Here is a 23,920-nt window from a genome sequence, read left to right on the forward strand (position 1 = left end):
AAAAAAATGGCTCTCTATGGTGTTTTTGGAAGATTAAGAGTAACACAGATCAAAGGTGGTTAATACAGAGTCTGGCTGTCAAAATATGCCTTCTTCTGGCTGGCACAGTGGTGTGCGCCTATAGTCCCAGCTACTCCAGAGGCTAAGGCAGGAGGATCACCTGAGGCCAGGAGTTTGAAACTAGCCTGGGCAACATAAGGAGACCCCCACCTCCAAAAACATAAAAATTAGTCAGGCATGGTGGTGCACATCTGTAGTCCCAGCTACCACGGAAAGTGAGGAGGAAGGATTGCTTAAGCCCAGAAGCCCGAGGTCAGCCTGGGAAAAATAGTGAGATGCTGCCTCATAAAGAAATAAATAAATAAGCAAGCCTTCTTCTGCCTTTCTTTTCTAAGGGGTCAGACTAATGCCTTTTATAAGAAATTTTTTTTTTTTTTTGAGACAGGGTCTTACTCTGTCACCCAGGCTAGAGTGTAGTGGTATCATCATAGTACTTTGCAGTCTCAAACTCTTGGATTCAAGTGACCCGCCTGCCTCAGCCTCCAAATAGCCGGGACTACAGGCTGGCTAATTTTTCTGTTTTTTGGGAGTCTCACTGTGTTGCTCAGGCTGGTCCCAAACTCCTGACCTCAAGCAATCCTCCCACCTCAGCCTCCCAAAGTGCTAGGATTATAGAAATGAGGCACTGCACCTGGCCCTTGTAAGACTTAAAAAAAAAAAAAAAAAAAAAAAAAAAAGAATGCTGATAGAAACATAAAGTTATATTTTACTTCTCATGTTTTTGCAAAGTATTTTGTTTTTGCAAAGTATTTCAAGTGTTTTGTATTTGAGGCTCCTTTTCTTGAATCAGTTTCAAGATTTATTTTGATGCATATCTACTATTGCTCATGGAATTATTTAGTGTATATTCTTTCTGATGGAAATTTTCTTTCTTGTAAAAAAAAAACACATGAAAGCATACTATGTTCTACCTGTGGCATCCTACATCTTCAGATAACTTTCTTTTTAAAATTATTCAGGTTGTGTCTATGGAAATCATTTTCAAGTATCATGGAAAACAATGGTGGGCAAGTGGGAAAAATAAAAAATTTAGGTCATTCCAACCCATTGTAATGCATCTAAGAAATCAACTCCAGAGAATTCCAAATAGCAATACAACAAAGTACAAATTTTATTTTAATATAACTTTCAACTCCCTCTAAGAGGAGTCACTTTTTTCTGTAAAGCTGGATCAGTGAGCCAGACGGAATGTGACCCTGAATGTTGCTAAATGGATCCAAATGAAAAGAAAAATCATATTGGCTAAACCTCAATATTGAAAGTGAACATCTTTTCCATCATACAAGACACATATTAATAAAATAAAATCATGGTAAATAAATTGGATAGCTCTTCAAATTTTACCCTAGAGTTGAGGACTTTATGAGGTATCTTTAGCTCCTCTTCAACTTTAGTCACACTTCAGATTTATCTGATGCTCTTTGATACAACGCTCTTTAAAATGTCAAGGTTTTTGCAAAGTCCACCAAAACAGCTACTATATATAATACTACAATTACTTTCTGGTACATTTTCTTAAAAATTAATCATCACTCACTGCAGCATCTAGCTGTTCTAAATTACACTGCTGAAGGTTTTTTTTTGCTTGCTTCTCAAAAGGCATTTGAAGTGTTGCTGAGGTGAAAGTGTATACAAAAAAAAACACTTCAGATTATTTTTCCATATTCATTACAGCCTCTCTTGAGCTGATTAAGTGCCATGTACATTTTTAAATCAAAACTTATCACTGTCAATTCTTTTAACACTCCCTCTCCATCCTGAGCTCTTTCAAATGCCAAAAGTCCCTAATAACCGGAAAGTACCTATTATCTGTGCTTTTTTCTGTTCTTTCACAACTTCACACTCCAACTATTTGTACTTCAGATCCCTTCACCCGTTAAAGCGCTAACTCTGTAGGGTACTTAACCATATGGTTAACTTTCCGCATAATTTAACTTTTCCTATGACAAACGTAAACCTCACTGTAATTCCCCTTCAGCGTTCCCTCCTCTTCTAAATTCACTACATCAACACCGCCGCGAAAGAACGCATATACACATCCTTATTCTGAAGCCCAAATTAATCAGTTTAGCGACACTAAAAAAGAATTTAAATCCCAGATGCTTCCTTTCGGTACTCCGTTGAAGCTTTTTACTTGCTTTCTTCTCCTACCTGGCCAGCCTACCTCAACTGTCAGTGGTAAGGTCCCTTGCTGCCCCCAGGACAGAGTGCAACTCACTACAGTGTGTTTCTTTTACTCCCTATCATTCCCAGCATCTCCTTGCATTTCTGCTCATCTACCCCTTGGTGAACCCCTCCAAACCCAAAACAATCAGTACCCAGGTACCCGTATCTCAAATCAGAATACCCCTCGCTGACATTGCCGGGGCTTTCTGTACGACTTTAGAGAACACGCGAGGCTGAGCGTTTCTGCCTGCTCCAGCGGCACCCGCTCCCCTCCGAGTTCGGTCTTCCCTCGCTCTTTCTCCGTGGAATGCCTACTTCGGGGCAACCCTTTGGCTCAGGGAAGCCCAACCGCTGCCCCATGACCTCGCGAGCCCAGCACGCCACACAAGCTTAATTCGCCCCCTTCATGGAGCTTGTGCTCTCGATGGCCCCCAGTCCCAGCTCTCTTTGCAACCTCTTTCAGCCCCCAGCCCCTGAGCCTGACCCCAGATTAGACGAACGCCCACTTGCTCCGGCTGCAGCGCGTCCCCGGCCCCTTCCACACCACTCAGCCCGGAGCAGTACGGCTCCTCACCTAGCTTCGACCGGGACTCCTCCAGTTTCTGGATCTGGTTCTCCAAGAAGAGCATCGCCACGGCGAAGGCCACCACTGCCAGCAGCTGCAACTTGGGCGGCATCATAATCCTGAGGAGCCCCATGAAACCCGCTGCTCGGGATCAAGACATACCGCGGGGGGCGGGGAGCGGGGCCCCGGAGGCGAGAGAGACGCCGGGAGGAGCCCACCGAGCCGGGAGAGAGGCAAGGAAAGGAGCGCGACAGCGAGAGAACCACCGCAGCGACCCCCCTTCTCGCCTCTCTGGTCCCCCGCCCCCAGGCGCTAGCACCAACGCCGCCGGTGCCCTCTTCTCCCCAGCCGACTCCACAGCCGCCCCCTCCGAAAGCCCGCGCAGCAAACACAGCGCGAAGCGGCTGCCGGGCTTTCGCCTCCCTCTACTGCCTCAGTTCCCGACCCCCGCGCCCGCCTGCCTGCCCGCCTCCCTCTCTTCCTTCCTTCCCTCCCTTCTTTGCTCGCGGCCGCGCGCTCCTCCACCGGCGCTGCGGCTGCGGCTGCGCCGCCCTCAGCCCCGCCCCCCGCCCATCCCCCTCCGCCACCACGCGCACGCATCCACGTACGCTGCTAGGCAACCAGAGGCTCCACCCCCTCTCCCCGTTCGGTGGTGCTTATTGGTCCGAAGAACCCCTACTCTTCGTTCTCGATTCGGTTTACGGTTGGCTTCCTCTGCCAAGGGCTCTACCAAGGCGGCATTCGATTGGGTAAACTTGGAGAAGGCAGGGCTGAAACGGGCGAAGGCGGGGCTTCTTGGCTGCTTGACGGAGTGTCGTGAATGAAAGAAAGGAGGACTGAGTAGCAAAGAAGTGGGGAGTTTAAGAAAGTGCCTGATTTGGGTAATCGAAAGCACTCAGTGACTGTCTTTATATTTGATCACCTTTAAGCTTTTATATGCTCTTGGTTTATACCCGTCTCTGCAAAACAAGAGGTTTGACGGCAGCAGCCTTTAGCGGCCTGTTTTGGATCAGGCTCTGGAGTGGACGCCCCTAGCTGAGGGGTCCTCTAGGCAGCCAGAGAACTACAGAAGATGGAGGCGATGGCGGCAGGGCCCGGCCGATGGCTTGTTCCGGCGTTTGGGCTGCGTTTGCTGTTGGCGACTGTACTTCAAGCGGTGAGTGTAGATCACCTCCGCAGCTGCCCCAGGGCGAGTAGGAGGAGTGCAGCTGAGGAAAACGGAACGTTCGGTCCTGTTTGGGAGCCACATTTGAAAAGAGTGGGAGGACTGGGCTTCCGTAGTAACTGCTGCGGCTGGAATGCAACGTGGCTTTTATTCCTCGGTTGATGCTTATTCTTCCCTGCCTTGGGTTTCTAGGAGCAGTGCTTTCCAGACTCCAGATTGTCTTGAGTACTTATTTTCTCTTACACAGTTCTAGCTAAAAACAATCAGTAAGTCACACAGGGCGGGGCAATAAAGATTGGCAAAGAGTGAAAGTGGTTTTTAAACGGGCGGAAATTCAGGGAAACTACTGTTCCTTGTGACGAGGCTCCCAAATCTTAAGAGGAAAGTCTTCTAGTTTTTGGCCCAGGCGAACAATTCCTGTTGACATCTCTCTCTCTCTCTCTCTCTCTCTCTCTCTCTCTCTCTCTCTCGTTCTTCCTACTTAACTGTTAATCTCTTATCTCTGTTTGGCATTTACATGCCACTGTGAGATTTGTGGTTTTAAACAATGTTGTTGCAATATAAGGAGCTTCTGTATTCCAAAGCTTAATTTACTTTTAAAATTGATTTTTTAGTTGATGGCCATCATTTTGCTTAAAATTCGGCAGCGTTTTTTATTTCATTTTTCATTTTTTCTACATTAAGAGAATAGATGGGTTCTTAATCTTTGAATGGGGAAAGGGTAGTTTTGACTTACTTTTCTATTCATCCACGAAATAGCTAGACGTTGGCTAGCTCCTCATAAGAAGTTTGCAGTCTATGTTTTGCTGTGTGAATAATGGAATTTTAGGCACTGCGTTCTTACATTTCTTAATTCTTCAGGTATTCCCTGCTGAGCCTGCTGAAAAGTTTTCTCCTAGAGAACTGGTTTAATTGATTTGTCCAAGATTTGGGGGAGTTGGGGACTATATGGTAGGCCTCTGTAAACACCTACTTTTCTTTCATCAAGGAGTTTGAAAGCATCCTGCCTGTTTGTTTTTGCTACCTTACCCAAAAAGTAGATTCTTTACTTGTCTAATTAACATTCCAATACTCTGTTATTAGGGTATTTGGTGCCTTAGAAATTACTGGAACACTCCTCTCTAAACTTTTACTCTTTAAGTAATTTTTTGTGCATCTTAGGTCATAGGGGTTCACCATCACCACTATGGAAGGATAAATAGCATTTCAGGTTGTCTTCTGATCTCCCTATCTCTGACTTTCAGTTGTCTGTGGCTGTTGAACCACCTCAAAATTTAGAACAACAGTGATTTCTCATAACTCTGTGGGTTAGTGGAGTAGTTCCTCTGATTTCCTCTGGTCTCATTTATGCACTGTGTTGAGCTAGTAGGTCAGCTGCACTGAAAGGTCCAAGAGTACCGCCATTCATAGTTTGTGCTGTCAGCTGAGGCGACTTGATTCTCCTACATGTGACCTCTCATCCTCTAATAGACTAGATCAACTTCTTTTCATGGCAGTCTCAGGGCAACACTCCAAAAGAACAGAAGCTACAGTGCCTCCTAAGGCTATGCCTTGGAAATCACATAGATCACTACTACCACATATTTGTCAAACCAAGTCACAAGACCAATCTACATTTCGGGGATGGGGAAATAGAGTCCTTCTATCTTTACATGGGAAGAGTGACGGGTCACATCGCAAAGAAGTATGCATTATCAGGATAGGAGGAATTTATGGTAGTTAAGTTAAATAATGTACCACAGTGGCCATCCATAGAATTTAAGCCTTAAACTAGGGCGTCATCTTTGACTCCTTCCTTTCCTTACATATCTCACGCCCAGGCAATTACCAAATCTTATTGCTTTTGCTTCATAAACATCTCTCAGATCCCTCCACTTACTGTTAGTCCCTCATTCAGGCCAAAAACATCTTTCACCTTAGAAATAAGAGCCTCCTGGTTCACCCTTTGAGTTATCTCTGTCTATATTCAGAATTTAAATGGTTGGCTTTGCCGACTACCCAATTACCTAAGCCAGAAATTAGCCATTTTAAATCCTTTTTCCTTTCATTCTCTGAATTCAGTTAGTTACTTGACCCTTAGAACTCTCCCAGGCAGTCCACTTAATTCTATTTCTTCAAGTGGTAACTTAAATTCAGGCCACTGTCTTTGCTTGCCTGGAATTACCACGACAGTTTCCTTAACAGTGTGCCCATCTCATTTTCTTCCTTTCTAATCCATCCAGTCTCTCCAGTGTATCCAGAGTGGTCTTTCTAAACCTTAAATTTGCCATGATTAAAACTCTTCAGTGGCTCCCTGTTGCTTTTAAGGTGAGATCTCTCCTCCTCAATATTCCTTTTAACAAGGCACTTGTTTGTCCAGGCTTAGTTTCCCAACATTTGCCTCTACTGAGAGAGCAAAAAGGTAGAGGTGGAGAATTGGCATTGTTTGTTTTAGTATATTTCACACACTATGTTCTCATTCAGCAGGCCTTTGAACATGGTGTTCAATTAGCTTATTAGTGACCCCAACTGAAGGTGTCTATGAGAATTATAGGGGGAGGAGAAGTTAAAATATACATGCTTGGACTCTGCCTTAGATATGATTCAAAAATTTCCTGGTAACTGTATAACTCTTGCTAGTAAGTACAGACTAAAATCTTTTGAGGACAGGGATCAACTTACCCATTCTTTTGTGTGACCCCCACAAGAAAAAGCATACTAACTTACACACAGTAAGCCATCAAATAAAACTGCTGGGTTATTGGCCACAGCCACACCATTCCACTTAAATATCCCCATAGACATCATGCACAGCCCCTCTCTCTCAAACTCTGCCTATTAAATTCATATTCTTGGTATTGTGTAACAGTGAAAAACCACACTAAACTTTAAGGAAATCTATTATCTGGTTTAACTTCTAATAACTGCCTGCAATCTAAGGCAAAGTAATTTACTCTTGGCCTTAGCTTCCTTATTTCCTTCTTGTTTAGATAGAATACAAAGGTTAACCCACATTCCACTTCCAGACTTGCAAAGCCAGATGTAATTTCTTCCTTACATATTCTGTCGTCATACTTTATATTATATTACACCGATCCACACAGTCTTAACCAATCATATCTGTGTGTGTCCATCTGTGTCCACCCCTCTACTCCTCCTGCCCCTGTGCCAATTAGAATGTAGCCAAAGGGAATACAGGGAGCATTTTTTTTTTGTAATTTTTTATTGTGCCTCATGTGTATTTGTTCATTTAAATCCGTCTGAGGTATAAATGGCCTCCCAGTTCATTCATGTTGCTCCGTGCTGTCAGTCATGAGGATATCTGCAGTTTATGTACAGCAGTGATAAACCTCACCCACTCCCAAAAATACAAAATGACTCAGGAAAGAGCTGAGTCCTGGAGAATTCACCCTTAATAAGCTGTTTTAACTTCATTAAGCTTTATTCTGTCTCTGCCATAATGGCTAATGTTTTTAAGAAAAAAAGGCAAAAAATCCTTGAAAATGAAAAGGAATATGGAGAATTGTTGGAAAAACAGCAAGAAGTTAAAAAAAACTCCTGAATTTCACAGTCAGCCAAAGGAAATAAAAGACCAGAATAAGTAGTTGGCAATAGTGAAAATTAGCCAAATCTTTGGAACCTGGCATGTGAACAAAAAGGGGATGAGAGAACAATTTCTTTACACCTTGAGATTGAGATACCACTAGGGATAGAGAATAAACCTCTCCTTTGGACTTAGCTCATATTTTGTTAATTCACACCTCTGAGTCCTTAGACTAGATAAGTTGAGTTTATGCCTATCTACACCTCTGAATAGCTATAATTTCAAGTTAATGGCAATGCATAGTTATCAGCATTTCAGTGGAGTGGCATCTGGGAGCATATAAAGTGATTTAATCTGAAAATACATTCTGAGTATGCTTAAGCATTAGAAAAGTAATATTTTAGTACAGCCTAAGGGAGCTGTTTATAGAAGCTCCCCAAAGTGGTATTTGATCCTTCATTCAGATCATGTATAATATTTCCTCATTCAGGAAAGCACTGTACTGAAAAGCAGTATAGAATGATATTGTGTTGTTATTGAGTCTGAGACACCCTCCCCCACCCCATTTCTTCACGTTGATATCTTGCTGAGTCTTATAGTGGATGGGTCACACAATTATTGTCAGCGTTTTTTCTTATTCTTAGAGGTACATGCAATAATGATGTATCATGGATTCTGTAAAATATGGTAGTTAGTAACAGTGGTTAGGGGTTTTGAGGGCAGGGTTAGAATCTTTTTTTTTCCCCCAACATATTACGAGAGTACAAATGTTTAGGTTACATATTGCCTTTGCCCCACCCAAGTCAGAGCTTCAAGTGTGTCCATCGCCCAGATGGTGTGCACCACACCCATTAGATGTGAATATACCCGTCCCCTCCTCCCCCTCCCACCTACCTGCCTGATAGTGTTGGTCATTTCATACCAATTTGATGGTAAGTACATGTGTTGGTTGTTTTTCCATTCTTGTGCTGCTTCACTTTTAGTGGAATGGGCACCACCTCTATCCAGGATACTATAAGAGGTGCTAGATCACCATTGTTTTTTGTGGCTGAGTAGAACTCCATGGTATACATATACCACATTTTATTGATCCACTCATGTATTGATGGGCACTTGTATTGTTTCCACATCTTTTTAATTGTGAATTGTGCTACTATAAACATTCAAGTGCAGATGTCTTTTTTATAGAATGTCTTTTTTTCCTTTGGGTAGATGCCCAGTAATGGGATTGCTGGATCAAATGGTAGTTCTGCTTGTATCTCTTTGAGGTATCTCCACATTACTTCTCACAGACGTTGTCCTAGTTTGCAGTCCCACCAGCAGTGTATGAGTGTTCCTATCTCTCCGCATCCATGCCAACATTTATTGTTTGGAGACTTTCTGATAAAGGCCATTCTCACTGGAATTAAATGATATCTCATTGTGGTTTTGATTTGTATTTCCCTGATGATTAGAGATGTTGAGCATTTTTTCATGTTTCTTGGCCATTAGTCTATTTTCTTTTGAAAAGTTTCTGTTCATGTCCTTTGCCCACTTTTTGATAGGGTTGTTTGATTTTTTTTTTTTTGCTGATTTTCCTGGGTTCTGTATAGATTCTATTTACCAGCCCTTTATCGGATGTGTAGCATGTGAATATTTTCTCCCATTCTGTAGGTTGTCTGTTTGCTCTCGTCGTGATAGATTCCTTGGCTGTGCAGAAGATTTTTTATTTGATCAGGTCCCATTTATTTTTGTTGTTGCTGTGATTGCCTTTGGGGTCAGGATTAGAATCTTAATGCTGCCACCTATTTTCTGTGTGATCTTAGACAAATTACCTTAACTATCCTAAGCCTCTGTTTCCTTCTCTGTAAAATGGAGTTAATAATTCCTATTTCATAGGGTGGTTAAGATTAAGTGGAATAATAATGTGAAGTGCTTAGCAAAACATCTGGTGCTTGCTATATGGGCCATGTTCCTGGTATTCATTTTCATGGGGGTTCATTCTATAAACTCATCTATTTGCTTTTGTCTCAGATTTGAAATTTGTTCAGAATTACATGAAAAACATATGCATTTCCTGAGAGTAAAGACTAGTTGAGACAACTACTGTGTAGATATAAGTATAATAAAATACATAGTGATGCCAGACTTTTGCCTCAAAAGGTAATGGTACAATATAGTTAATCCAGTTTCCCTGCTACCAACTCTCATCTATAAGGAAATCATTAATACTAGAAAAATAAAACAATGAATAATGCATGGAGAACAAGAGAATGGAGTCTCTTAGTTTGTCAATCCTGCTTTGAAAGAGAGAAAGTTAAATGGTTATCCCAGTCAGGAACCCTATTAGAATCTTTGTTTTTCTTACAAATGTGACTAATTATTTTAAAATTTAATATTTGGTCTTAATGTGCAAGTTTAAATGTTAATTCAGTTACTTTGTGGCAATAAAAAGATGGCAGGCATAATTTTGAACTCTTCTGTATTAATTAGCACTAGATATTTATCTGTGAAGTGCTTAAAAATATGTTCTAATGTCCTTAAATTCAAAGCCTTGAGTCTGCAAAATCAGTGATAGAATGGCTAGAAAAAGTAGTTCATGAAATTCAGAAGACCTTACATTTCCTCTACACTTATCCTTTATCCCATGTTTAATGTAATGATTAAAACGCTTTACATAGTGTTTTGTAGTTTTTTTAAGTGTGCTTTCACAGTGGAAAGTGGGAATAATACCAACATATATTAAATACCTACTGTGTACTGGGCAGTATGCTAGATGCTTTCTGTACATTTTCTCCTTTAATCCTCAAAACTCTGTGAGATAAGTGATAATTCTCCATAATGAGAGGTGAGGTTGCTCTGTGCTGGCATTTGAATCAAGATGTCTTAAGGCTTCAAAATACATGTTTTGCATATTCATGCCACCTGTCAGTAGGTGCTCAGTAAATACAAGAATAAAGCCAAATAGTGCAATCGTATGATTATATACGTTTGAGATCTTTGTTAAACAAGCTTTAGTAACAATTTCTTACATTTGTTGAGCAGTTCACAGTTTTCAAAGTGATTTCAGTTTTATTGCACTTTTATTACTATGGCTGCAAAACAAAATTACCCTAAAATTTAGTGGTGTAAAACAATTGTATATTTTGCTTTCAGATTCTGTGGTTCAGCAATTCAGACAGGGCACAGCAGGGATGGCTTGTCTGTTCCATGGTGTCTCAGAACTCAGTTGAAAGACTGGGGCCTGAAATCTGAAGGCGTTTTACTCACATGTCTAGTAGTTGATGCAGGTTGTCAGCTGGAGGTTTCAGTTGCTCTCTACATGGGCCTTTCCATGTTGTCTCTTTAGTTTAGGTTTCTTTACAGCACAGTGGCTAAGTTCCAAAGTTGATGTTCCCAGAAAGAGTACTAGCCAGGTGGAGGCTGCTTCCTTTTTTATGACCTACCTTCAGAATCACATAATACCACTTCTTTGACAACTCTGTTGGTGAGAACAGTGACAGCCCCTGCCCAGATTCAAGGGGAGGGGACATAGACCCCATTTCTCAATGGAAGACTACCAATCACATTGTGAAAAGAGCACGTGAGATGATATGTATGTAGATAGATAGATAGATAGATAGATAGATAGATAGATAGATGCATGCAGCCATCTTTGGAAAATACAGTGTATGTCATTGCTATACTTGATTTTCAAACTAACCTCTGAACTAGATCAGGCAGGTCATTTTATTAATGGAGAAATTATGCAAAGTACAGTAGCAAGTGTATTATAGTTAAACTAGAGGGATCAACCACACAAACTAACCAATAAACTCATAGGCATCCCCCACTAGGCTGGGATATTTGATCTATTTTGAAGATTATATACATTCCAATTTATTACAGAGAGAGGGTAAAAGTATCAAATGGGATGATCACCATTTGAAGTGAATATGCCAGCAATACTTAAAAATTTTTTTCTTTGGGAATGCCACTGGATTTTAATCTACCAGATAAGTTTAGAAGAGGATTGACAAACTGCAGCTGATGGACCAAATCCAGCTAACCCTGTTTTTGTAAACAAAGTTTTATTAGAATACATTCATCTGTGTATTGTCAATGACTGCTTTTGCACTACGGTAGTTGAGTTGTTGAGTAGTTGTGACAGAAACCATATGGCCACCAAAGCTTAACATAATTATTATCTGGCCCTTTACATAAAGTTTGCAGACCCTTGGTAGAAGATCAATCAGTTGTCATCAAATAATCTGAAATTCCCCCTACCTGAGGGTGTGGTTTTAACCAATTCATTATTCAACAAACGTGTGAAAACTAGCACTAGCGCTGGAAATACAGAGAAACAACTTAATGCTTGCCTTCAAAAGACCTTATAGTATTGTTAGGGAGTCAGACAACCCTAGATTTACATAGTTAAGTGTAATGAGTAGTACTGTTTTTTATAGCTGTGCACAAATTTCTTTATCAGAGAAGTACTATGGTTAAAGATTGAGGTCTGTTTTTTTTGGAGAAAGCTTCCCAGAAGACTGATATTGATCAGGTTCCTGGAAATAAGTAGGCATTAACAAGGGGGGAAAGAGCCTTATTATACATAAGGAAATGTGTGAGCAAAGGTGTGTTAGAGTAGTTTTATACTTCAAGGTGCTGTCAGAATTCATTGTAGATGGAAAATAGAACAGAGTTGGGGAAATAATGAAAGGTGGTGCTGGCAGTGAGTATTGAAGCCACTGAGTCAGGAAAAGACTTGAGAACCCCTTAAGAGAGAGAATTGTGAAAATACATTAATTGGTTGTACAAATGGTGATGGTTGTGGAGTGTAGGATGACTGACCTGGAGAACCAGCTGGTCAGAGAAATGGTACCAATTTATGAAGATACTGAATACTTCAGGACGAATAGATTTAAGGAGAAAAGATAAGTTTCGCTGTTGGAGATATTGAATTTGCAATGCATATGCAACATCTAAGTGAGACATCAAGTGGGCTGTTGGCTTTGGAAGCTTGGCATTCAAAAAAAAATATTGGGAGTTTTCAATAAATTAGTATCTGAGGCCATGGATAAAGATTCAGTTGTCCATGGAAAGTATGTAAAGCTAAGAGAGAACCAAAAGCAGAACTGTGGGAAGCAGCAGCATGTAAGAGATCATAGAAAAGGACGCAAATGGAGGACAAGCTTATGGAAGGAGCAGCTGAAGCAGAACAGTTTTGAATGCCTTTGCATTTGGTGGTTTTTGGCAAATTTAGTGGGGTAGTAAATAGGATCAGAAACCAGGCTTTAGTAACAATTCAGAAATGACAGAATGTGGGAAGAGCAATTAGAACCATAGGGCTTGAATATACTGATAGATTGTGTTATTGATGAAATGAAATCCCTGTGGAGATGAGAGAAGATAGAATCCAAAGCACAGGTAGAGGGACTGTCCTTCTAGATAAATGAAGGTATACCACATTCGCTGGGGTATGAAAGAAAAATGGATGAGGGAAAGAATATTTTTGAAAGCCTGCTTTTGTGAGTCATTCTGATTGGTAACTTTAAGTCATTTCATTTAATCTTTACAACAATCTGTTTTATATAGGAAACATTATTCCTTGCTTTATGAGTGAGGAAATGAAAGCTTAGGGAGGATAGCTTGCCCAGGATCACATATCTTGTAGATGATGGAGCTAGGGCCTAAAACCAAAAGTTTGATTTCTTCTGTGCTCTTGCCTACTCCCACACCATCCGCCTTCTTTCTCTTCCCTTCCCCTGCTGGACGTGACTACAGATAGATCCTACAATTAGTGTTACTGCATAGACCTGTATAAACAGGTGCTAAGTTCTTATAATGAAATGGGCATTATTTTTTCTTAAAACAAACAAATGTTTTCTTTTAAAAAAACAAATGTTTAATAAAACATATAATATATATATCATGAAAATGATATATCTTTTTTTGTATTTTAGCTAAGCTGAAAGACGATAGATTTTTAAGGAAAAAGTTTGTGTGGGAGGTGGGAGGCACCAAAGACTCTCATATAAGGTTATAGAGTTTAAAAAAGAATTTGTCTCCAAGTGAAATATTTCAGTAACTTGTCTCCAGTGTGTTTTTAACAACCCATTTTCTCCTTTTTGGAAGGTTTATAATGTAAATATGGAGTTATATTTTATTTTTTATTTCCAGGTGTCTGCTTTTGGGGCAGAGTTTTCGTCGGAGGCATGTAGAGAATTAGGCTTCTCTAGCAACCTGCTCTGCAGCTCTTGTGATCTTCTTGGACAGTTCAACCTGCTTCAGCTGGATCCTGATTGCAGAGGATGCTGTCAGGAGGAAGCACAATTTGAAACCAAAAAGGTACTGTTTTCTAGTATATTTCTTCCATTGGATGGTTTAGTTAAGGTAAAATATATAAATTGTTTCATCAACTTAAGTGTAAAGAAGTCTCTAGCTTTTATATTTTTTAGTAAAACTCAACTGATTTCTTTGCTGTGTCATTAGCTCAATCAAAGCAAATAGGAAGGAAAAGTGTGGTTTCATATCAGGATCGGATTCCACCGTGATTGTCAAGCAAACTGGAAGCAGAATCCCTATAACATGCTGGGATCCTATGGTTCTCCAGTCTTCCTGACTCTTAGCCAAATGAAGCCAAAGAATAATTAATAGGTTCTTTTGTTTATTTGTAATAAGAACACAGTGTTATGATGAAACTTGAGATGAGAGTAAACCATGTAATACTTGACTCATAATTATAGACAATAAATTATAACTTTAAATCTGGTTAACAAAGAATATGGTCTGTTAATTTACATTCCTGTTACTAACAGTTTGAGACACCTTAACCTCACCTTTAACATCTGAAAACTGAACCAAGGATAGGTAGTTCTATCTGTCCAATTCTACTGTTTTAAACCTGCTGTTCAAACAAATTAATGGTGAACTTGCTCAACTTTTAAATCTTTTCATTAAAACCCTTAGATTTCTTTAAATTCTAAAATAGCCTGAAAAGATCATTTATGTTATCCAAATAAAACTGAATTAGTGAGAAGCCTGTGTTTGGAGTGAGAAAAAATTTTGGCGTCTCTCTGTTAAGTTTCCTTTTAATACTCTCTTTCACTTGTACATGTTTAATTCTGTTTGAAGTGGTACGGTTTATAAAGCTTTCAAACAGTAATATCTTCTCATTGTTACATAGTAAAGGTTTATTTCTAACACTAAGTACATTTTTAGAGTTCTAAAAGGAAAACAAGCAGACAAGCTTTAAAATGTTAGTATCCAGCCAAAATTTAATGCTTGATTTCTCAATATCATGAACCTAAAATTCCCATTGTCCCAAAAATGGCTTATAAAGTCTTACATGTTTCTTACTTTATTATACCAATAATATATTTAAATGTTGAGAAGCCCTCCATACATGTAAGTTAGTCTTTATTACATGTAAATAAAATCTAAACAACTTTTAAAAACTTGATTTTAAATAGATCTAAAACATAGGGGCTTATCTTGTTTAGTATGACCCTTCCCCTTCTCTTTTTTTTTGGATGAGATATTCACATGGGACAAATTGCTGAACGAATCTATGAGTCATTGCCTCCTTATCATTAAACTATTATTCTGTGGGCTGTACTACTACTCAACTAACAGTTTATTCACTAAGACACCAAACTTAAAAGGATAGAGGAACAAGGAGTATTTTACAACAAACAATCTTTATCTCACCCCCTTATGATTACAAGTAAATTGAGACATTCATTCTTTACAACAAATATGCCTAAACTGTACAGCAAGTGCATACATATATAAGCTATTTTTATTTGTTGCCTTTTCTCAGTAGTCCTTCTTAAAATTCTAGTTCTGTGTTATATTTTGATACCTTTCAGGAGTTACAGCTCAGCAGTAACAACAGGCAGGTAAGGTAGTCTGCCAGTTAATATATGCCCAACTAATTAAAAGCTGGAATGATTATTATATCTCAGTACAAGTGAGCCTGTGTCCTAATACAACTTTTATACTGAATCCAGTTTTTTTCTTTACTCCTCACCCGTAATCTCTCTAAGATGTACTTCTTATTGAGCATTTCATAGCACCCTTTACACAAAGTTGATGAATGACTTTCTTTAGTAAGCCTAGTGGAACCACAACATATCAAAAACACTTAAAAATAATACCAGAAACTGTAAGAGGATAGCATGTTGGGCAGGCCCCCATTTAGATGCAAACGACATTCAAGTATAGAAATAGTACTTGTTTAATCTGTATAATACCTCTCTATGAATTATTGCTACATCATCATAGGTAACACAGACCATAGTTAAATTTAGTCCTCATTTAATAAAAATAAATATCTATAATATATAGACTAGTGCCTTACATTAAAAATACTTAAACATTAAAATACTTAAACATGGCTATGTGTGTGTGAATCATTGTGAATTTACAATTCTTTTAGAAAAGGAAATTATAGTTTATATACAAAAACTTTTAGCCATTTATCAATATAATAAAGAAACAATATTAGGACATTCATTTTTGGTTCTTGCTTAGTTACATGCTTTATAGGTCTATCCAAGGAGGGAGACTAATCATTTTTAGTAATGGTCATATTTTTTTTTTCAGTTTTAAATGTTTTATTTCATAGTTCATAAAAAAATTTGTACAAGACTCAAATAGAAAGGCAGCTTTCAATCACAAATGAGACAGTAGTCATTCAAACTCTACTGTGGAAGCATATCTAATGCATACTCTTCTGTGTTATGCATAAATAATTTTAACTATGCCGTCCAAGTTCTGGGTTTTCTATTACATCTGCATATAGGACACTTGTGGTCAAATTTTAAGATTGGTAACATCAATTTCATGCTGCTTATATTCTGAGTACAGAGTTCACTGTTGAAATATGTGATGTTAACTAACAAAACAGTAATCCTCCAAGATCTACTCTTTGTCCCATGTTCACACGTTTCTAATCTGAGTCTGTTTGCCAATTTCCTTTCTTGTAGTTAATCTTCAAATTACAGTAGTTATGCATTAAGTTCTTGATGCGTCTCACTCATCTCCTTTGTCTCAGCCTTCACATACTCTGCCATTCTCTTCTTTCTGGAAATAACCAGCACAACATCTCCAGCAATAATTGCTATTGTCACAAGCACAATGACAGCAATAACACCGGCTTTTAGACCCTGCATTGAAAATTCTGGTGCTTTTTCATCAACATAGTAAATTAAAGTTTGACCGATCCAGCTCCAGTTCCCCATTTGCTCTGAAGTCCATTTTCTTAGAAGAATGGAACAAGGATTCACCTTTAAGATCTTTTTCAAAATAGTAAGCCACATCAGCTACGTCCACATCATTCTTAGTTTTCTGAGAAGAATTTTGTATCAGATCAATAGTGATAACGTTATTCTCATATAGAATATCTGTGATATATTTTTGGATCCTGCTGATAACGAGTTGTGATTGTCTCCTGCAGCACAGTCTGCAAACTTTGAACATGATAAGGTTTTTCTCTTGCTTTGTGTTCTAGTTCAGTGATGATCCAGTAGATCCTCACTCATTCAGAGCAGGTTATTTCAGTGTCCTTGTCAGTTCTTCTGACCCCAGCAGTGTTCACACACCAGCATGTGGCAGTCGGGGTCATAAAGCCTATCATTGTTCTGCCCCTTCAGGTTTCGCTTTTCCCCCAGACTTTGAGCCAGTCATTTCTGCCTTCATCACCAAACATTTGGAAGCCAGTTTTGAGCAAATAACAGTATTTTGTGTACCAATTGAAGTACACTGGCACTGACCATTTATGTTCAAAGAGCAGTCAGTGGACAGCTTGTAGTTTTCACAGACACATTGTCACCTTGCTGAACTGTAAGCAAGAGCCTGAACGCAAGGACCTAGGGTGGCACCATGCTGCTTGTGCTGAGAGGAGGGGCGTGGGGTGGGCTGGGACTTGCGGGAGGGCGCGGGGAGGCCCAGAGGCTTGCGGGTTGGCCTAGAGAGGACCGAGGGGCAATGGTTCCTGGACCGGTTTAAGGTCTGAGCTTTCCGAGGGACTGTGCGCTCTGGGCAGTAATGGTCATTAACAGGCTGCATTTAGTCTTTGATAGCCAGAAGCATAAAATTTTGTTAAAAATTATTCCTAAGTAAAGCAGAAAATGTCTTTGAAATCCCTTGTCATTCTGCTAATGGATATTATGTTATATTTTTATTTGGTCTCTGCCCACATACACACATTTTGATAATAAAGGACCTACTAAGCATCTCAAATACTAGGTGGCTAGAATGAGATTTTGGTAAGCTATTTTACTACTATTTTAAGTAGCTTTGCTCACAACTATGTACTCAGGTATAGTTTACAAACGTTGGTAAGGATGTTGACTTGTGAAAAAATAACAATTTGTAACTTGAAAAGAAGTGTAAACTAATGGAAGAAAAAATATTTAAACTTGAGTACTATTTTTGTACAGATATTATTTACTAAGTAGCATGATTTCAGCTTTATGTATAGAATCTTAAGATAAAAGGGAAGGCGCTGTAAAGATACCCAGTCCAATTAAGGAGAGCTATTCCCATTGATCTTGTATTTGAACTTCCTTGTCCAATAATCTTAGCTGCCTGGTTTAGGGAAAACAGTTAATCTTTCAACTCACGGACCCCATAGTTGAGCAACAACCTGGGCAGAAGGAGGTGGATAGAAAGCAGAGACTCACTGGATCTTACAATCTCTCTCTTTTGTCTTTTGTATGTTAATTCCATTCTTTTTTTCACTTCTGACTGGCTTTGCGAAAATACTTTAGATAAGGATTGTTACTAGGTCAAGTTGGGTCACTAAACAGTTATCAGCTATGGTTGTGGAATAAGGCAAGAACCTGTTAGCTGCCACAGTAGCTGTGTGGAAAGATTTAACTCAGGTGTCCCCTCTTCTGAGAATTTTCCCCACCTTACCCACCACCTCTGTCACTCCCACGTTACGGTAGCTACAACTCCATAATCCCAAAGCACTTGGGGATACCTTGATTTGTACTATATTATTCTATCTATTGTTTGGCTTTTCTTTTTCTTCCCCACCCCTCTCCCAGTTTTGCTTTTCTTTCTCTCCCAGTAAATTATGCTCTTTGAAGTCTAGGACTTCTTTTTAATATGTTTCTGAATTCCCATCCTTTAGCACACAGTATTTCATAACGTTTTGTCCTTGAATACAGCTGTTTTTACTAAGAACAAGATGGACAAGATGATTTTTTTTTAAAAAGTTATGTTGAAAATATATTTGAACTTTGTAACTGCTTGATAAATACCTTCTTCACATATTTCACTTATATGTATATCCTGAAAGATATTTTTAAAAACTGAAAAAAGATGAGAACTTGTCTCCATGTTGGCACTTATCCACTGGTAACACTCTTTGGTTATAATTATCTATCTACAAATATAGATCTCTCATTTCCACATTTTATTTATAAGGATATCATAGGCACCCCAAATCTATCTAAAAAGAGATATGTTAATTAATTAACACAATTTTTTCTGATTCCAATCTGACCATTAATCTTAATAGATGTTTTTTCAAAGTGTACATGACCATCAGATTAAAATTGTTTGCTTGGGACAAACATAAATTTTTTTCTGTCAAGAATTTTTGAACTACTATTTTCTAGGGTTCTTTAGATTAAGCATCATATTTCAATGGGTGGGTGGTTTATTTTTCTCATCTTTTTATAATCTTTACAATTCTGTGAACTTGAACTTGCTTATGACTGCTAGGTGCTTTTTCCTTGTTTTCTTATTCATTTAAGGTGCTCATATAATAACAGTGATTTCAGCTTCATTCAATCATTATTATTATTATTATAGAACTTTTGTATTTCTCCTTGACTATATGCCCCTATTTCTTCAGCTAGTACCTGTTTGTTTTTGGGTCTTGGTTCCCCAAGATCCCCATGTACCACTGGTTTCTTATTTCTTCTTCCTTCAAAATTTTTTTTTTTTTTGAGACAGAGTCTCGCTTTGTTGCCCAGGCTAGAGTGAGTGCCGTGGCATCAGCCTAGCTCACAGCAACCTCAAACTCCTGGGCTTAAGCAATCCTTCTGCCTCAGCCTCCCAAGTAGCTGGGACTACAGGCATGTGCTACCATGCCCGGCTAATTTTTTCTATATATATATTTTTAGTTGGCCAGATAATTTCTTTCTATTTTTAGTAGAGACGGGGTCCCGCTCTTGCTCAGGCTCGTCTCGAACTCCTGACCTTGAGCGATCCACCCGCCTCGGCCTCCCAGAGTGCTAGGATTACAGGCGTGAGCCACCAAAATATTTTGATTTAATTGGTTTTAGCGCTTTTATTCTTTTGTATTTTCATCTACCTTATTTCTGAACTACTATTTTGAAGGTCAGGTTACTTACCAAACCAGAGAACCTTCTGGAGAAACAAATTTGCTTAGCTGAATTACTTATTTATGTAAACCAATAAACAAATTATTTCAACCTGATTTGCTCTTCATTCAGTTGTATTTGAATCAGTAGGGAGTTTAGAGTGGTGATTAAGACACTGGAACCAGACTACCTAGATTCAGATCCTCCCTGCTACTCAGCTGATGTTGTTGGACAAATTAATTGGTTACTCTGAATCTATTTTCTCATCTATAGTATAAATTGAGGGTAATAATAATTCCTACCTCATAGGGTGGTTATGATTAAATGAGTTAACATCCGTACTCTGCTTAAAATTGTGCCTAGCATATAACAAGTACTAGGTAACTACTTGCTGCAGGTAATGATGACTAATAGTAGTAGTAGTAGTAATAGTATCTGGTTTGCTGATTTTAAAAAAGCAAGAAAGAAATAGAAAAGTTGGAGAAATCAAAGAAAAATATAATAATGATTCCTTTTGACAAAGTGGTATACAAGGAAATAGATAAGAGATATAACATGAACTATTAGATTTGCCAACGATAAAAATTTGGAACAATTTTTTTTTTTTGAGACTGAGTCTCACTCTCTTGCCCAGGCTAGAGTGCTGCCCAGGCTAGAGTACTGTGGCGTCAGCCTAGCTCACAGCAACCTCAAACTCCTGGGCTTAAGCAATCCTTCTGCCTCAGTCTTCCGAGTAGCTGGGACTACAAGCATGCGCCACCATGCCTGGCTAATTTTATATATATATATATTTTTTTTTTAGTTGTCCAGGTAATTTCTTTCTATTATTAGTAGAGATGGGGTCTTGCTTTTGGTCAGGCTGGTCCTGAACTCCTGACCTTGAGCAATCCTCCCACCTCGGCCTCCCAGAGTGCTAGGATTACAGGCGTGAGCCACTGCACCCAGCCCTGGAACAATATTTTCTGTTATTCCACTCATGCTCCTGTATCAGCTGAATCAAGAAGAAATATCTTATAATAACAGAATTAGTAGTATAAAAACTATATTTACTATTTACAAATACTCGTTAACAAAATACAAAAATAAATTATGTCAAACATATAATCCTAGATTTGAGATTTTTGAGTCCTGTCGATAGGCACATTTTAATACGGAAAATACTACAAATTTTAACTTATAAATGTGTGTCATTTTGATCATTTTAAAATATTGTATGAAAGATTACATTTGGATAAAAAAGGTTTTGCTGCTAAAAACAATTTTCAAAACCATTGCTAAAGTAGAGCTGAAATTTTCTCAGGATAAAACTATTCTCAAAATTAAAGGAAACCGACATTTTAAAGTTAATTTAGAATAAAATATATTATTGGTTTTCAGACTTTTTCAGATGGCAGATCAGGTAGAAGCCGTAATATTTTTGAAACCAGAAATAATAATATTGTAACAGCAAATAAATTAAGCCATATGTTTATAATATAAAAATAATTATGAAAAAAATCAAACTATCAAATCACAATTATTTCTAATTTTTCTACTAACATTCCTCTGCTACTTATATGTTTAATCTATTGTCTGGTAACAGATTTCAGAAGTTTAAGAAAAATTAGGAAGAGAAAAGCTTAAAAGTGATTTAAAAAAAAAAAAAAGCTCTACAAATCGAGAAGAGATTTCTTTTGAGTATTAGAACATTTTGGTCTCATTCACAGAATACCAGTGGAAGCCTAGCCTGCTGATCACCATCTTGTTCTGAAAAATAACCCAATAGTTCAGGTATTTGATAATGGACTTTTATTTGCACTTAAAAATCTACTTTTCAGATAATAGGAAAATAATAAAAATATTTATGTTCATTATTATTCTTTACACTAGATTTGAATAAATGGACCTAAGCAGTGCATAAAATAAATTTATGAATATAATTAAATCGACTCCAGTTCCCACCCCATTACCTAGTTATAACTGGACTAATTTTAATTCACCATCTTTATGTAGTTGCATTATCATTTTTGATGTGCATTGTACTCTGCCTCGATATTTGCATGCACTTCAGCAGGCCAGAGACATTACATAGGTAATACTAACGTGTGTATATAGCTCATTAAGAGTTTCTCCCCTTCTTTTTGTAAGTGTTTTTGAGAGTTGAATTTTCATCTCAGCTTCATTGCTTAGTGACATTTTGACTTTGAGCCAGGAAATTACTCCAGGATCCTCAATTTTGTTATGATAATTACATTGGCTCATCTTTGTGTGTTTATTTTTTACCCTGGTTATATGCTAAGTGTTTTACCCACATTATCTATTTAATCTTCACAACAACCCTGTAATGTAAATACTATTATCCCTATGTAACAGAAGAGGAAACTAGGGCATAATCTGCCCAAAGCTACTTAACTCTAGATGCTAGCACCTGGTTTCATCTCAGGTCTGTTTGGCACCAGAACCCCAAGTTTTGTGAGGTTTTTGTTTTGTTTTGTTTTGTTTTTTGTGGGGTTTTTTGTTGTTTTTTTTTTTTTCTTTTCTTTTGAGATAGAGTCTTGCTCTGTCTCCCTGGCTGAAGTGCAGTGGCATCATGATAGCTCACTGCAACCTCAAAACTTCTGGGTTCAAGCAATCCTCCTACCTCAGCCTCCCAAGTAGCTGGAACCACAAGTGTGTGCCACTATGCTTGGCTACTTTTTCTATTTTTTGTAGAGATAGGGTCTTGCTTGGCTGGTCTTGAACTCCTGACTTCAAGCAGTCCTCCCACCTTAGCCTCCCAGAGTGCTAGGATTACAGGGATGAGCCACCACACCCCGGCCAAACCCCAAGTTTTTAAACCTCTATGCTATTGTGCCTCTCATCTTAAAAACATTAATAGTAAGACCTGCTTCACACAGTTACTGTACAATAATTCCATTACTAGTTTTTATTAAAATTATCAAGTTTTTTCATTTCTCAGTTTACCACAGACTTTAATGACACCCATTACTTGGTGTTTTTCAAATATATTACCAAATTTGCTTTATTTAAGGCCCAACCAGACAACATTTTAAATAAATCCACATAATTTTTTCTTAATTCTGATAAAAGAGTATGAAAACATTTAGTTGTTTTCAATTTGCATGGAAATTCTGTAGTCAGTTTCAGAGTAATTCAGAGGTTGGCTTAAACAGCATTATTCAGGATAATGGCAACTTTTAAGCTTCAGCCTGTCAGACACAAAATGCTACTGATGTGTAAAACATAGAAGGATGACATGGAGGTTAAGCTAACTGTGTGTGAAATTGTAGTTGCTAAAGAAATTTCACAGTTGCTTAAAATAGTTTTGCTTTTATAGTGTATCTGTAGCATCAATACATGAACTGATTTCTTCAAAGGAAACAAAATTATAAATAAATGTCTTGTCCAGATTCTAATTATAATATTAAAACATTATTGACAAAGCTTTTTTTAAAGATATGAACGATGTTTGGCAGCAGTTCAAATTGAATGTAAGTGTCACTAAGATTCCTAAATAGCAGTGATTCCAAATAATGACAAATATTTACTTAATAACCACTAACATTCATTAAGTTCTTACTATATGAAGGCACTGTTCCAAGCACTTTAAATGAATTAATTTATATAATCCTCACAATAACTCAGTAAGTACCATTATTATCTTTATTTCATAGGTGAGCCTGAGGCATAGAGATCTTGCCTAAAGTCATAGAGCTAGTAAGTGGCTATAAATATATGTATCACATATTTATGTTATAAAAGTTTTAAAGTTTATTTTACGGAGTTCTTTAATTGAATTGAAAATATTTAAAATTTATCTTTTATATTTACCTTTAACATGTAAGTATGTCTACGTAGACATACTTACCTCAGAATCAAAATAAACTTTCCATTTATACACTAAATATTTCTTCTTAGAATAGCCTCTAAGAATGTCAAAATAAAACAAAATCACTATCTTCAAGGAGTAAAAGAAATAGACATGGAAATTGGACTGCCATAATATAGTTTGTGTGATATTCTGTTTCTTGGGCTAAAACATAATATCTAATATTATGAAGGTAACCACTAAAAGAATTAAAAATAAATAAAAGTTGGAAGGAGGAGGGAATCATTAATGATCTCTTAATGTTGGTATATCATGAACTATAATTACAGCC

The 23,920-nt window shown here is 38.0% G+C and overlaps 2 protein-coding genes and 1 pseudogene across 4 annotated transcripts in view; 1 reads left to right on the plus strand and 2 right to left on the minus strand.

Annotated features, from left to right (window-relative positions):
• Positions 1-3,314, minus strand: part of HS2ST1 (heparan sulfate 2-O-sulfotransferase 1) — a 165,812-nt gene extending 162,498 nt beyond the window's left edge. Inside the window, exon 1 of one of the 2 annotated variants that reach the window (XM_045547592.1) lies at positions 2,801-3,314. In XM_045547592.1, coding sequence (XP_045403548.1) covers positions 2,801-2,924 — 124 coding nt within the window. In that variant the 5' untranslated portion in view covers positions 2,925-3,314. The remainder of the gene's footprint in view (positions 1-2,800) is intronic. The other variant, XM_045547593.1, reaches the window with a different exon arrangement.
• A 290-nt stretch (positions 3,315-3,604) lies between these two features.
• The window catches only part of SELENOF (selenoprotein F), a 44,374-nt gene continuing 24,058 nt past the window's right edge, over positions 3,605-23,920 (plus strand). The window contains exons 1-2 of one of the 2 annotated variants that reach the window (XM_045547595.1): positions 3,605-3,947; positions 13,618-13,785. In XM_045547595.1, coding sequence (XP_045403551.1) covers positions 3,864-3,947; positions 13,618-13,785 — 252 coding nt within the window. In that variant the 5' untranslated portion in view covers positions 3,605-3,863. The remainder of the gene's footprint in view (positions 3,948-13,617; positions 13,786-23,920) is intronic. The other variant, XM_045547596.1, reaches the window with a different exon arrangement.
• On the minus strand, positions 16,416-17,324 carry LOC123635439 (annotated as a pseudogene).

The sequence above is a fragment of the Lemur catta genome, chromosome 3 (genome assembly GCF_020740605.2).
Source record: "Lemur catta isolate mLemCat1 chromosome 3, mLemCat1.pri, whole genome shotgun sequence".
Lineage (NCBI taxonomy): Eukaryota > Metazoa > Chordata > Mammalia > Primates > Lemuridae > Lemur > Lemur catta.